The sequence below is a fragment of the Thunnus maccoyii genome, chromosome 12 (genome assembly GCF_910596095.1).
Source record: "Thunnus maccoyii chromosome 12, fThuMac1.1, whole genome shotgun sequence".
NCBI classification, from domain to species: domain Eukaryota; kingdom Metazoa; phylum Chordata; class Actinopteri; order Scombriformes; family Scombridae; genus Thunnus; species Thunnus maccoyii.
Genome location: NC_056544.1, coordinates 8,284,912 through 8,299,149, shown reverse-complemented (window position 1 = coordinate 8,299,149; position 14,238 = coordinate 8,284,912). Strand labels below are relative to the sequence as shown.

General features: G+C 37.5%; 1 protein-coding gene across 1 annotated transcript; it reads right to left on the bottom strand.

Moving 5' to 3' along the window:
* Positions 1–2,005: 2,005 nt before the first annotated feature.
* anxa13l (annexin A13, like) lies at positions 2,006–13,413 on the bottom strand. The gene is made up of 11 exons (XM_042429384.1): positions 13,286–13,413; positions 12,022–12,097; positions 10,992–11,086; positions 10,726–10,896; positions 7,479–7,512; positions 7,054–7,133; positions 6,365–6,433; positions 4,075–4,176; positions 3,839–3,914; positions 3,624–3,736; positions 2,006–3,317 (listed from the first exon to the last, which is right to left on the bottom strand). The coding sequence occupies exons 1-11, from the start codon at positions 13,298–13,300 to the stop codon at positions 3,198–3,200; spliced, it is 951 nt and encodes a 316-aa protein (XP_042285318.1). The 5' UTR covers positions 13,301–13,413; the 3' UTR covers positions 2,006–3,197.
* Positions 13,414–14,238: the final 825 nt, after the last annotated feature.

Here is a 14,238-nt window from a genome sequence, read left to right as displayed (position 1 = left end):
TGAGAATGTCAATCTCAACATTCAGTCCTGTTACGTGTTACCTTATTTCTTAGATGTTATGTTGTTGTTTTTTAAAGATAGTTTAGTTTTGGTAAACCACTTGAAGGTGCTAAGTGTTGTCATGCTATTAGCATTGATGCCATATGGCTACAGTAGTTTCACAAGTTATATCCAAAGTTGATCTTGTATTTCAAACTGTTTGAGCATGTTATCATAGTGCATCATAGTAGGCTATTCAGAGCTTTTGAGATGGCCTTCTAACAACCCAAGGACGAAGGTGGACATAACTTTGGTTGTTCTTGAACATAGATTTGTTTGAACGATCATTTTCTACGTTATGCTTTTTAAGATATTTAGAGAAAGAAAGACTCTCACTATTTCTGCAAGAAAGCAGTCGTGTTGTCACTGCAGTCAAACAGTATCTCTAGGTCAGAAAAGCTTGATGGGGGTTTAGTCCAATCAGATTAAGGCTCATTTGTAAACAGCCTCTCAGAGCCAGTCAAGGACACTGCTATTTCACCTACCCCCAAGTTGGTCCCGCCTATATTAGTTAACCAGTTGTATTTGAAACCTTTTTGATGAGAATTGATCATTATTATTGGGTGAAAAAAAATGATATATCTCCTTCGATTAATCGACTAGTCAACTACTTTTTGGGAGTAGTTGATGACTACTAAAATGTAGCAGTTGAGCAGTCGTGAATGCCCGTGTGTGTGTGTGTGTGTGTATGCAGCGGTACATGGACCGCAGACTCACTAAACTTTTGCAGAGTAACTATAGCTTGCTTATTAAAAACACAAAGCAGTTAACTACTGCTTGTGGGTTTCCGGGTCTGAAAAGTTAAGCCGATGCAGAAATGCCTTGAATCTGCATTCTTTCTAATGGCCAGCGACTCCACTGGTTGCAAAAAGAAGTCTGATTGTATAGAAGCCTATGAGAAAATGACCCTACTTCTCAGTTAATTTATTTCTGCAGTAAACAATTTTCTAATAAGTTTATAGACTCAATCGCAATTTTCAAGTCTTTTTCAATACAGCATAATGTTAATTTTGTAAATTAAGGTCCCATTTAGAGTAAAATAGACAATAAAGCAGTGTATGCTTTAGGGTGTGGCTACCTTGTGACTGACAAATCGCAACCAAGATGACAAGGTTGATTACATACATTACGTACCATAACCCCAGATTAGAATAGGAGTATAATCACTATTTTAGTGTATTTTCAGTTCATGAAAGTTAATTGTAACATTTTGGTCACCTAAAGTCTTGTTCAGCATTTGGTTTTGCTAAAAAACCCTCTACGGAATCAACTGTTCAGTTTTTCCAGTAAGTACATATTGTTTTAAGCCTGTTTTTTCACTAGCTAAAATTAGCATTCGCATTATCACAGTTAACCACAGACTGTAAATGCACCTTGCTAACCAAGCCAGCAGCGAGCAGGTAGTGTTAGGGTCAGCTCCAGCCTCTCGTCCAAATACGATCACTTCTGGCTCCAAAAAACCAAGATGGCTATGGTCAAACTGCCTAACTCGAGGCTTCAAAGCGGGAGTCAACAAACCAATGGATAACGTCATGGTGGGATTACATACACGCTTTTTTGTTCAGTTACCCAAAACTACAAGTTTACAGGACAGTAACACTTCTGCGGATAAGTAACAGCAAGCAGACAAAATGTTATCCTTGTTTTGTAAGCAGCCATGTCCCAAATCCATTGTTAATGATAAATCAATATAAATGAATATTAAATAAAATAAAATAAAATAAGTAAACTGCTTCATCTCTGTAAATTATCAACATGCCATGCTGTTGTGAAAATGGGGGGTTAAAGTATATTTATATATTATATACTTTACATTTCCTAAAGTATATCAATATATATTTTTATCGATTTCACTTAAATTCCATAAAATGTCTTTTCCCCCCCTGAAAAGCATATACAATACCCCTAGTGATGCAATACTGCCCTCTATAGGGTGTAAAGAGAACACAACATGGACTTTGGGTTGAGTTAAAATTTATTATCTCATACCACATTTTCTATATTACATTTTAACAATTACTTTTTTTTAATATAGTTTAGTGTATAATTTACAATATGACAACACAACAGTATATCATAGCAGTTTATGTTACTGTAATCTTGGACTTCAATAAATTAGTTACGATACAAACATAGACAGTGTGGCCATAATCAGTATTTGAACTTCAGGTGTTAGAGAGCAAAAAACATGTTGTTCAATATCATTATCAACATCTAATGATCTTAAATGCACAATGACTGAAGTTTTACACTGACTGTAACTGTAGTAAATATAGTAAATGCGTGACAACAGGAAAAAGTCAATTTTGTTGTGTAAATGTGAGAACAAGGGAGCTTGTTAGTTGTGATGAAAAATAAAACTACAAACAGTTAAAAATCCCATGTAGCATTTTGGGATGTGATTACAAAAAACACCATGTTAGGCTTTTGATATCAGGGTAAAAATATCACCATGTGTAATTAATCCTCTAGTGTATTCAGATATTAGAGATCAAACGTGATAATTCGGCACTTAAGTGTTGAGTGTTGCAGCAGAAAGGAAGTTGCATTGCTATTATATTATGAAAGGCATCTTTGAGGCAAAAACAAGTGACATTGACATGGATGATGGATGAAAAAGATGCTAAAAGTGGCAAATACCATATAAGAGGATGCATATATTTTAAGTTATGTTTATGTTTGAAATAAAAACACAGAGTACAGCTGCTGATTGTAAATAAAGAACTGGACTGATACTATTTGTTTGGATAAATACGTTAGCATGATGCTCAGCTGCACAAGTTCTATATCCACAATGCTGCCATATTTTCAAACAGATAAATACTCAATGCACCCTCAATGTATATTTGGACTGTGATAGTAAGGAAATGTCCGCTGAATATAATATTCTGGCAAAACTGTGTATGTGAGGGCTATAAATGTAAGTTTACCATGTGTCAAACACTATATAACAATGAGTTGGTTTTTGGTCAATGCTGCAAGGAGGTATCTGTTAAAGTGAGAGAGAGAGGTGATTAAGAATAAGATAGGAAGTCCACACAGTGAATGAGTGAAACAGACGGACGAAGTTAACAGACAAGGAGAGAGAAGGAAGGATGTAAAGAAGAGAGACAGGATGAAACAGTTTAATAAGGCCAGTAGGAAGACAGTGAGAAGTTTTAGTGCAGGATCTCAATGAGGAGGCGTTTGAAGTCTCCACCACAGTCAGAATCCAAGGCTTCTTTCAGGGGAACATCGTACTTCTCCAGGTACATGTCCTTCACTGTGTCCAGGTCGATCTGTCGGTTAACACATAAAGCTGCGGTCACTGTGAAATTCTGTGAATGTGTTCATTTCTGGTTTTCTTTTGGAAGTTCAAAGATTTTTGGATTAGAGATTCAGAACAACACATCAGATTACTTTTCAAACAAGTGCAGGATGCCTGTGCAAACTATACAGTAAGCACACAAGAAGAGAGGATTCATCTTAAGCAGCTAACATCAATATAAAATACAATAATTCTGATTTTCGTTTGACATGCAATCAAAAATATTATGATACACACACACACACACACACACACACACACACACACACACACTTGCCTCAGAGCGACCAACGATGATGCGAATGAGTGTTTCCTCATCAGTGCCCGCTCCCTTCATAGCAGCATTAATGCGTCGGGCAAAATACAGCTGTGGGTTCTTAGCACACCTTACTATAAATCATACACACACAAAGGCATCAGGTATTATGAAATGTGTAAATGAAAATCGATTTGATATTTTATTGTTTTGTGAAGAATTCTTTCCAAACGTACCCAGAGTGATGTAGCAGTCCTTGAGAGTTCCCGTGGCCTCAGAGTCAATGGCGTCCAAAATGTCTGTTCCTGAAAGCTGCAAGACAATAAGTTCACACAAGAACTTAATCTCAGTGAAGACATCTGTAACAACAATGACATGTTATCCTCATCCTCAGGTATTACACTGATATTACAAATGAAGGAAAAAAAAAACAAAAACAGTGTTTTTTTGCAGCAATGAGTGCAGTACTTACCGATTCGTAGAACTTAAAGGTGGCCTGAAGCTGCATGTAGTTCCTGTGTGTGAGAATGAAGGTGAAGGTCGACTCATCTGTGCCAAACCTGCCTTCTCCTGCCTGATGGTTACAAAAAGAGGAAATAAAAGAAACACATTTGTAAGTATTGCCACAGTAACGGTCTCAGGAGACTGATCAGAGGAGCAAGTGCAGTTATACATTAAAATTTAATTCGATTTTATTACAATCTGAATCTTGTTTTGAGACTTTTGGCCATAATTCCTATTATACATTGTAATCACCAAGTTAAACCTGTATTATAGTTGTTCTCGATTGCTAAGACACATTTCTGGAAATTATGTTCCATTTCCCAAAACTCTAAACACAAATGCATAAATGCACACTCATCTTCAAAAATTATCCACTAAAAACCATGTAATCTTCCATCTAAACCAAACTTTGCCTTCAGACATCACACAAAAGCCATTAAATACAAATGAAACAGTCATTGCACACTGATGAGATCAATTCAAAACACTACCATAAAAACCTGTTACTGCAATGAATAATGGTGCTTATGGTTTTCCCCCAGAACAACCTCTTTATATGATGAACACAATATAAAGACACAAAACATATACATTTTCAAAATTAATTCCTTAATGTACTGTAGTAATATAAACTTCAGTAAAAAAGTAAATGTACTGTAAAAAATATGCAACTGATAAAGAACATACAATACAAATAAATATATAATATATAATGCTAATAAAATAACTTCATGTATTTATCTGTATAAAGCAATGAAAAAAGCAGTTTGTACATTAAGAAATAAATCACATTTATTCTGCGTCAGTCCTTGTGGATCCATTGTTCCAAAACAAGTGAACTGACCCATGACCTTTTTATTTATCCTGAGGTTATGATTGGTGCGTGAATAATTTTTACTCTTAGTGTTTCCACCTGGGCATTTGTGTGTCAATTAGGTTCCAGCTGTGATGACTTGACTTAGTGATACTGAATGCCAGCGCTTTCTAAATGAGCACATGAGTGAAAACAGGGGAATAATGTTTATAGTTTTTGGAAATGGGTCTGTCTTCTGGTAGATAGCGTCATGCTTCGGGGTGTTTAGTTAATAGGTCCAGTTATGGTGTGTAAGCGATAAATAAAAACTGTAATTGGGTTCCAGCTGTGATGACTTGAGATAGTGATACTGAATGCCAGAGCTTTCTAAACGAGCACATGAGCAAAAACAGGGGAATAGTATTTATAGTTTTTAGAAATGTGTCTGTCTTTTGGTAGATGGCGTCATTGTTTTGGATGTTAAGTTAATAGGTCCAGTTATAGTGTATGAGCATTCAAGAAAAACTGTAGCTGATTTTTTGGCCACTTGGGGGCAGCAGAAGCAAGCTGTAAACACAATATTGATATATTATCTACAATGTTAACCAGCTAGTTGCCAGCTTTGTCTATCTGGCGATTTTAAGGAATTTTTTTTTTACAAAAACATCTCCCTGCTAAGAATGGAAACAATTCTAAGAGAGCAGCAAGAGTGAAACAAAACAGTTAATTAGAGGGCTGTACAACCAAAGCAATAACTTAAAGATGCTAAAAAGCTCCATAAAGCTGAGGGGAACTGCAGGATCAGGTGATAATTCTCTTTGGGTTCATCATTATGAGCGATCCTTATCACATTACACCAAGTTATTTGAGCCATTGTTAATGTAAAAATATTGCCTATAGCACCTTTAATTGCTGAAATCTGACAATGCAGTGAATACAATGTTAACATAACCTATAGAAATTATGGACAAAACTATTAAAATAAGTTTCATGTTGTAACAAACTGTAAATATCCTTTTAAAGGAGAATGACTATAAAGTCTCATTATGATATGGTAAAAGTATTTTCAATAAATTGTTTTTTGTTGAGCTGTTGAAAACTTGCTACCAGAGAGGCAGACTTTGCCACAAAACTATCTCTGCTCACATTAATATTTGTGTCACCGTGAAAATTCAAGTGTGAAGCATCACACCTTAACTGTGAATTTCCACACAGATCCCACAGAATCCTGTCTGTAACACAAGTCACAGTACAGCATTAACACAAAAACAACTGATTTGATTTAATCAAATCTGTACTTGAGATGGGACACAAGACTTGCCAGTCATCCTGGGCTCACACACTTAAACACTTAAACCCCAGATCATATTACCTTGCAAACATCAGTGTGATTTAAGGGCAGACTATGAATAACAGCTTTAATTGGAAGGAATTATTGCAGCACAGACCTCTTCTAAGAACTTACCTCAAACAAAGATGAAGCATCCTGTTCAGCTAAAGCTTCGTCCACCTCAAAGCCCTCATCTCTGCTCGCCTGTAGATAAAGGGGGATATAAGAGAAGAAGGGGATAGAGGGGGAGATATGGGGAGTGAGAAAAGTTAAGAGGATGGATAAGGGAGGTGATCCATGAAGAGAGAGAGTGAGGGAAAAGATTTAGCGAGTGGAAGAAAGGTCAAAGATATGGATTGCAAAACTAATCTCAGGCTTTTAATAGGATAACAATCACCTGCTACACATTTATAGGACATATTTGGGGCCATTAGCCCATGAGTCACACTGTGTTTGTCTTTCTTTCTAGGGGAAGGAAAAACAAGGGGAAACAGGCAAGGGTGGGAGTGCTGAAAGGGATGGAGATCGCATAGAGGCCAAAGCATGCCAAACAATGATGTGATGTGTGACGAATGTCTCAGTGGGCGAATTAAAGCATGCAGAACAATTCTGTGAGCAGTATCAAAGGAATAAAAGTGCTATTCTTCTTGTCTTAAAGGCTTACATCCAGTGTCAAGACCTACACTTGAAATATCAAATTGTGTTTGAAAACTGTGGTAACTCTAAGTTTCTGCTTTGAGTACTGCAAGTCACCTTGTAACCACCCGTACATAATACTATAAGTGTGTTTCATGGTTAATAAACTTCAAATATTCAGTGTTCACCTGCAGCAGTGAGATCAGCAGGTTCCTCACGTCTCCGCTGGTGTCACCCTCAATGTCTGCCTCCAGGTCACGCTCATGCACTGTAAGCCACAAGTAGTCACTACTTTAATTTCAAAGTCTTCCTAAATCTTTTACATCATTAACAGATGTAAAATATCTGTGTTCAGTTCCTCTCAGTACAGTGCAACAGTATGGTTTAGTAAAAAGGGAAATTTGACACCAAAATGTATTTGTGGCCAGCAAGTGAGGAAAACACAGCTCACTTAACCATGATTCATTCCCAAAAGTGACACACCCAAGACTTTAGGACAAATATAAAAATGTTCAACTGTTCCATGAGCTGGTTAACTGACCACACTTTCCAGTATGAGAGGAACATCAAATTATAGCTGCCTAAATACGACTCAGCAGAGAGGAAAACCTACCCTGGACATAGGCCTCCTTGTAGCTCAAGATGTCCTGTAGGGAGACAGAAGATGAGATTTATGAGATGACATTAAAGCTGCTCTAACCAATATTTTATATTAGCAACTGATTAAATGGCCAAGTGTAATATGAATGGTGTCACTCCCCACAGAGAATTATCACTCGACTCTACAGTCAACATTAGCTAAATGGAGCGTTTAGTGCCTTTCAGCTCTATGTTTTGGTTTTACAATCCCAGCTTTACATGTTTTAGTTCACCCTTATCATCAATGTTGTTATTAGCAGCAGTAGACAGCTGCTTTCAGTGAAAAAAGCTTATATAAACCCACTGTGCTATACCTGACCAGCACCAAACAGACAACGTTAGCAGCTAGCTGGTGAACATATTGGCGTTTAGAAGCTAAAGAGCTAAATGATCTCTTCCGGCTCCCTTTCACCAGGAGCTGGAGTGAATTTTTGATTTATCAACATCAGGTGGTCAGAAACATGACTTCGAATGAATGCTAATGTTACTCCGTGTTTGCTTCTAGTTCTAGTTCTAGTCATTTTAGTTCTAATCATGCTGATACTTATTCAAGTGCTCATTTTTTTCTGATAAGTTTGTTTTTAATTAGTTATTTGATCAAATAAAAAGGGGGTATGACATCATGATTGCTGTGATCCCCATCATCCCGACTCTACTGCACAGACTCTGGCTCCAAATGATGTCAAACAAGCAAGATGGCAGCTCCCTCAATTGAGATATTTTGGCTTCTCTTTTGCATAGCAGTAGGAAGTGGAGACACATCGTCCATCCAACTGTTTGTTAGTTTGCTAATGTGATAATCAAGTGGCAACCTCTGGGGCTGAAAAATGAAGCCAATACGGAAGTGTCAAAAACTGTAGTTCCTCGAATAGCCACTTGAGGCTGGCTCTAAAAGTGAGTCAATCTCCATACACTCCCATGTTAAAATGTCCAACATTACGGCAGAAATAAACATATTTACACCCTGGTATAAAAAACAATTTTGGTCTCTATAGCTTATTTCCCCTTTCATGACAACTGTACAGGGGGTGAATTTTTTTTATAATTCACTCGATTAAATTTTATTAAGCCGTAAAGTTATGCATAATCAAGGTTGTGGCCGCTCTGAGCGTCAAAACCACTGTTCAGAAACCAATGGGTGACAGCATGGTGGCTTGTTGTTGCGTTGCCCCCAAGTGGCCAAATAAAATAAAATAATGCAGCTTTACCATTTTGACAACAGAGGAACAGAATTACATCAAGGAAATTAATACAGGTGATATGTCAGACTTTCTAAAAGGAAACAGAGTCACCACACAAATGTAAATGTCTGCTTCTGCTTCTTTTGTGCTGCGTGCAACTTCTTACTTTTGAAACTGAAAGTCATTTCTGTGAGGACACACTTCATAAAAGGATTATAAATTGTAATTAGTGGCTTTAAAAGTTGGTAAAACACGTATTGATGCTTCATATCCTTTTAATCAATACTAGAGTTGGAACTTATAAACCTATTATACAGTAAATTATACCCTATTCAAAAGCAGTATTCAAAATAGACACCATATCACAGACAGTTTGATCTTTAATTTAGAGATCAACAGGCAGCGGGGAGAGACTCTGCAGTAAATATAGCATATAACTAATCTAACCTGAAGTTTATGAAAGAGTGAAAATAAATAGAAACATACAGGCACGTAACCACTGTGGGAGACGAGGGATCACGTCCCCCCTCAAAATTTGAAACATGGGAATTTGTCACCCCCAATATTTGTAATTGACAAAACATCAGATTCTCCCAACAGATGACAGAAAACTGATTTGTTCCCTCAATATTCAGTATTAAACTGACTCCAAAACACTGGATGTTTATCATTCACAGAAGAAAACCTCCTGCATCTTGTTTGTGTTCATGTCAACAACAGCAGTGGAAAGCAGCTGTGAGCGCGGTGCCAAAGCTTGGAGTCCATCCTGTATGTCCTGAGGGCCACCGCTGCTTCAGACCCAAATGTTTTGAGCAGAGCCAGTTAAAATACCACTTTTCTGGTCCTCAAAACTGATATTTTATTTAACAGAGTGGAACTTAACGTGGAGCGTTAGATGGAGGGGGAGAAATATGGTGCTGCACATAACCAGACGCATACAGGCTGTGGTTATATTACAGGCAATAAAGTTACTATTTACAGTGAGCAGAGCAGTTTCCAGTGTTCAGGCTTTTCTCCACATTTCAGCACAGAGGGTCAATAATAAAACTGCATGGAGAGTAAAAGACAGTTTGCGTGTCTTTAGTCAACAAAGGAGTGCACACACAGAGCTCTCCAACATCACAAATCAACCTTTATGTGTTTTGCTTCTTTTTCTTCTCTAGTTCAAATATATTCCATAACCTATCTTAAATGTCTGTCAAAATACAGCTATAAATGTGACTCAGGCGAGTCTGTAATGTGTTAGATTAATATCTGAATCTTACAATAATGTTGCTCAGGTGTCACTGAATGTAATCTGGGATGTTGCAGAAATATCACTACTGATGTTATGTTTGTTGCTGTGCTGCCAGATTATTTCCTTTATTAAACACCCACAGAATTACAAGGCAGCCGAAACGATAAGTGCATTTTTAAATTGAGAGAGTGATGTGTGCAATTACGCACGTCGTACAGCAGCGGTAACTTCATTAACAACAGATCAGTCAGGATCTGATGGTAATTAATGTTCTGTGTTCTGTCACATACCCAACAAGTCAGCTGTTACACACTGACTCCAGGTTTATACAGTGGAATTGTTTGTAATAAAGCAGCACTTACGGATGAATCCTGAGCTCCGTCAGAGCTGTCAGGACATTTTTATTTTAAGCTAAAAGTCCAAGATAAGCCTCATTCAGTGCTTTTATTGTGTTGTGGGACTGGAGCTGTGGAGGTGAATTTTCCAGCTGCTCAGATAAACCTGGGCCTCTTTCTTACAAGTCCATTTAAAGGGCCAGTTCACCCCTTCCTTCCCCGTACTTATAGAAGTATCTCCCATTCAGAAAGTTTTAGGTTTATTTGTCCAGGTTTGGAGATTTCTGTCTCAGAGATTGTTGGCTCCATTTCAACAATTGTTAATTAGGTTGATTTTCTACCAAAAATATGATGACTACAAATAACCTAGTGCACCCCCCACACCCCCCCATCCCACTCACTTGGTCCCCCCCAGTATCTGACTTGCGATCGTACTGCACAACAAAAATTTATTATCTATTTACAAACCTCATTGGTAGCTGTGCACAGGATCTCGACCAGCACGGCTTCATCTGTGCCTGCCCCCTTCATGGCCTTCCTCAGCTCCTTGGCAAAGTAAACACGAGGAGGGTCCAACATGGCTATGATGGCTTTCTCAAAACTGCCTGACAACTCCTTCTTCAGGACCTCCTCCAACTCCTGAACAAACAAGAGGTGACATGATGCATGGTTCTTCAGTGTGTGTGTGTGTGTGTGTGAGAGAAAGAGAGAGAGAGAAGCAGGCAGGTACTTACATCATCATACTTTTCAAAATAAGCCTGTTTGATCTCCACACGTTGAGCTGAAGAACGATTGGCCAGGATCTGAATGATAGCCTCTTCATCTGTTCCTGGAGAATATACAGTAATGTACACATAAAGGGCTGACCTCACAATCACTCAAATGAAGAAAAAGTGCTTAGTGATCATCATCATAATAATAATACACTATTACTCAAACTGGAAAGCCACTCTTATGAAAATGACTGCCAATCAAACATATTTCTGGTAAAATCTGTGTTTTCATTGGTATTTTTATGCATTAAAAATGTTTTTTTAATTTTATATTCACATTTCTAATCTTATGTGACACCATAGTGTAAGACAGACAGTAATATATATGATAAAGTATTGTTTCCACCTCCATTATTCTCAACTGAGGAAATTCTATTTGTAGAAATTCTGTCATAATTATGCAAACTTGTTCTTTTTGCTACTTGTGACATTTTATTTCATCTTTTAAATGTACATGCATATGGGTATCAACATGTATCCTGGAACTTGTTGGCAGGACAGTGAGAAAAAAAGGGACTGAAAAGTGTTTCCATTATACTTTGAATGCTTACTGTTGAACTAAAAATCAGTAATTTGTAAGAAAATGTTATAATGCTTTGTTTTCACTAAAATTAATAAATAATTGCTAAAAGTTTGAATAAGGCGGCGGCGTCAATAATGCTGTGTGTTTCTATCATACAGATGGTGTAAAATGTTTTCCATGGTATGTGTCATCAGTCTGCAGCGTTTCATCTTCTTGAACACAATTCTGATGATGATTTTGTTTCACTGAAGTATTAGGACAAATAAATGTGTTTTCATATCAATGACATTTCAGAATTCCTGATATGGGAAGACATACAGGATTTATTGAATGACTGCATTACATTCACTGCAAATAGAGAAATCAGACAGACTTCAAAGGAAGAATGACAGTGAAGAATGAATAAAGAAAAACAATTTAATGCACAACCGATGGACAGAAGAATGAGAGAACCCTACACATCCTTACCTAAACCTTTACATGCTTTTCGTATGGCCTTGATATCAGCTGTAACATCAAAGTCCTCATATGGGACTATGGTGGGCTGGAGATGAAAATGGGACAGGATCATTCAAAACGTATAAAAAATTGATTAATTGATTAAAAAAAACAAACAACAAGTGCTAAAACTATCATATTAACCACTCTTATAGACACTAAAAAGAGTTAACACATACTTTCCAATACATAAATAAAGCGCCTACATTCTGAACATAAAAAGTACTAGTATAGAGTTACAATTGCCATGTTCTCCATTGAAACAGATTAAAGTTGAGGAAAGTATTTGCATCCAGGCAATTTTCTCCCGCAGGAAATGGGTGCAGCCTGTCTGAGTATGTGTTTGCTGAGTCATGGGACAGCAGCAGCAGCAGCAGCAGCAGCAGCAGCCTCCTCTCCTCGCCCACCCTCCGTTTAATACAATGCGGCCTTATTGATCAGCGTTTCTGAGAAATTCCACATTGCTGCTGTTGCTGCTGCCTCCTCGGCCCTCGGCAGGGCACACACTCCCTTTGCTTAAGTTAACTGCGCAAGTTCTGCTTCATACTGACTGTTTGGAGTCATTTATTGCATTTTTCACAAAAAGTCTTGCTTTTGCCTCCAGGAAGATGATAAATCTATAATATTCCCTTGGAGACTGTTCTTGATAAACTACACAATGTTGACTTGTCTTATCTCTGAGGAATTGTAACTGTTTGTGTGTGTGTGTGCGTGTGTATGTGTGTGTGTGTGTGTGTTTGTGTGGACATTTTTCCTATTGCATCAGTGCATATCTTACAGCGCAGTTTAAAGTCTCTGTACAAAGAGGGTGCATCATTCCTGTTTTATTCCTGCTGACTGTGACCAGTGGTGCTATTATATTGTTCATATTTTATTTATATCCTTCCCACTTTGTTATTATGATCAGTAGTAATATTATGATTATCATATTGTATTATAATTGGGCTATAACCGGTATTTCGTTGGTGGCCTTGTTATTGCGGAGATTCACAGCTTAAATTCTTATTCTATTCTGTTTCCTATAGACCCCACCTACCGATGATTCACCTTCCTGTAAACTTTATATCAGAGTTCCTGAAAAAAATATGAGAAAATGTCCTGATCGACACCCCACAGAGACAGTCACATAGTGTTTACTAAGCCTAACAAAACCCAATAGTCTCTTTTAAGTAAGTTAGTTTTTGTTTAATAACTTCGTCACAGAAGATGCAGTAAGTCACGTTTTTTTTCTTACCTGAATGTTGCCCATGATAGTCCAGACCGGTCTGTCCAGTTATGGGGAGATGTGTGTTTGGATGTTGTGCTGAGTTGTCCTGTGATGCGTGTCAAGCCCCGGATCGGCTGTTCCTGCAAGGACTCAGCCCTGTCCGGTGCTGCAGAGTGACGTCACCGCCGCTTATTTATTCAGCAGGATGGAGCTGAGTCTGGGTGGAGTTGGAGGAGGTGGTAGTGGGGAAAATAGTAGAATAATTCATTCTGCCTTGTAGTTATCAACTAGCTGTTAGTTGTGCCATAGAAATGAAAAAAATTAATGAAATGATTTGTTATGACTTGTGCCCAGTGGTGCATTTACACAAGTACTCTACTTTACTTACAATTTTGAGGTACTTTCTTGAATTCTTCCATTTTATTCTACTCTGTACTTTTACTCTACCACATTTCAGAGGCACATATTGTACTTTTTACAATTTACTTTTTAAGAAAATTTTCAATAACCGGCTTATGAAATATGATGCCATGAATGATGCATGATAAAAATGATTCACCTTAGGAACAGACTTGTGATTATGCCTGAACAGCAGCTCACTAGAGAGATTTTAAATTGGGACGTGTTGCATGGATAGCCCTGGATTAGTGTGGTGAAATCCTTATTCTGTATGATTGATTCTCTTTTCATCTTCCAAAACAGATTGTAGTGTAATATTCATGATGCCCAGTGCAAACTGTTCCTGATTTACAAAGAAAGATGGTTTGTTGATGATGGGATAAACCTGAATTAAGTAACTATATTAAAAACATATTGTCTGATAATATGAGAAGCAGAATTTACCCAAAAGTCGAAGATCTCTGTGTGTACATTAGTTATAGAAACAGGCAGGTTTACTGTTCTCCCTGAAGAGAAAGGACTGTTTCCTGTGTGATTTAGGTGAGACTGAAGATGAAGTCCATTTTATGTTTTATTGCTCA

Coding starts and splice junctions, on each gene's coding strand:
- anxa13l (XM_042429384.1), bottom strand. Junction 7,513..10,725: donor TGTGCACAGCTACCAATGAG/GTTTGTAAATAG, acceptor GTCTCCCTACAG/GACATCTTGAGCTACAAGGA. Junction 6,434..7,053: donor TGCTGATCTCACTGCTGCAG/GTGAACACTGAA, acceptor CTTTATCTACAG/GCGAGCAGAGATGAGGGCTT.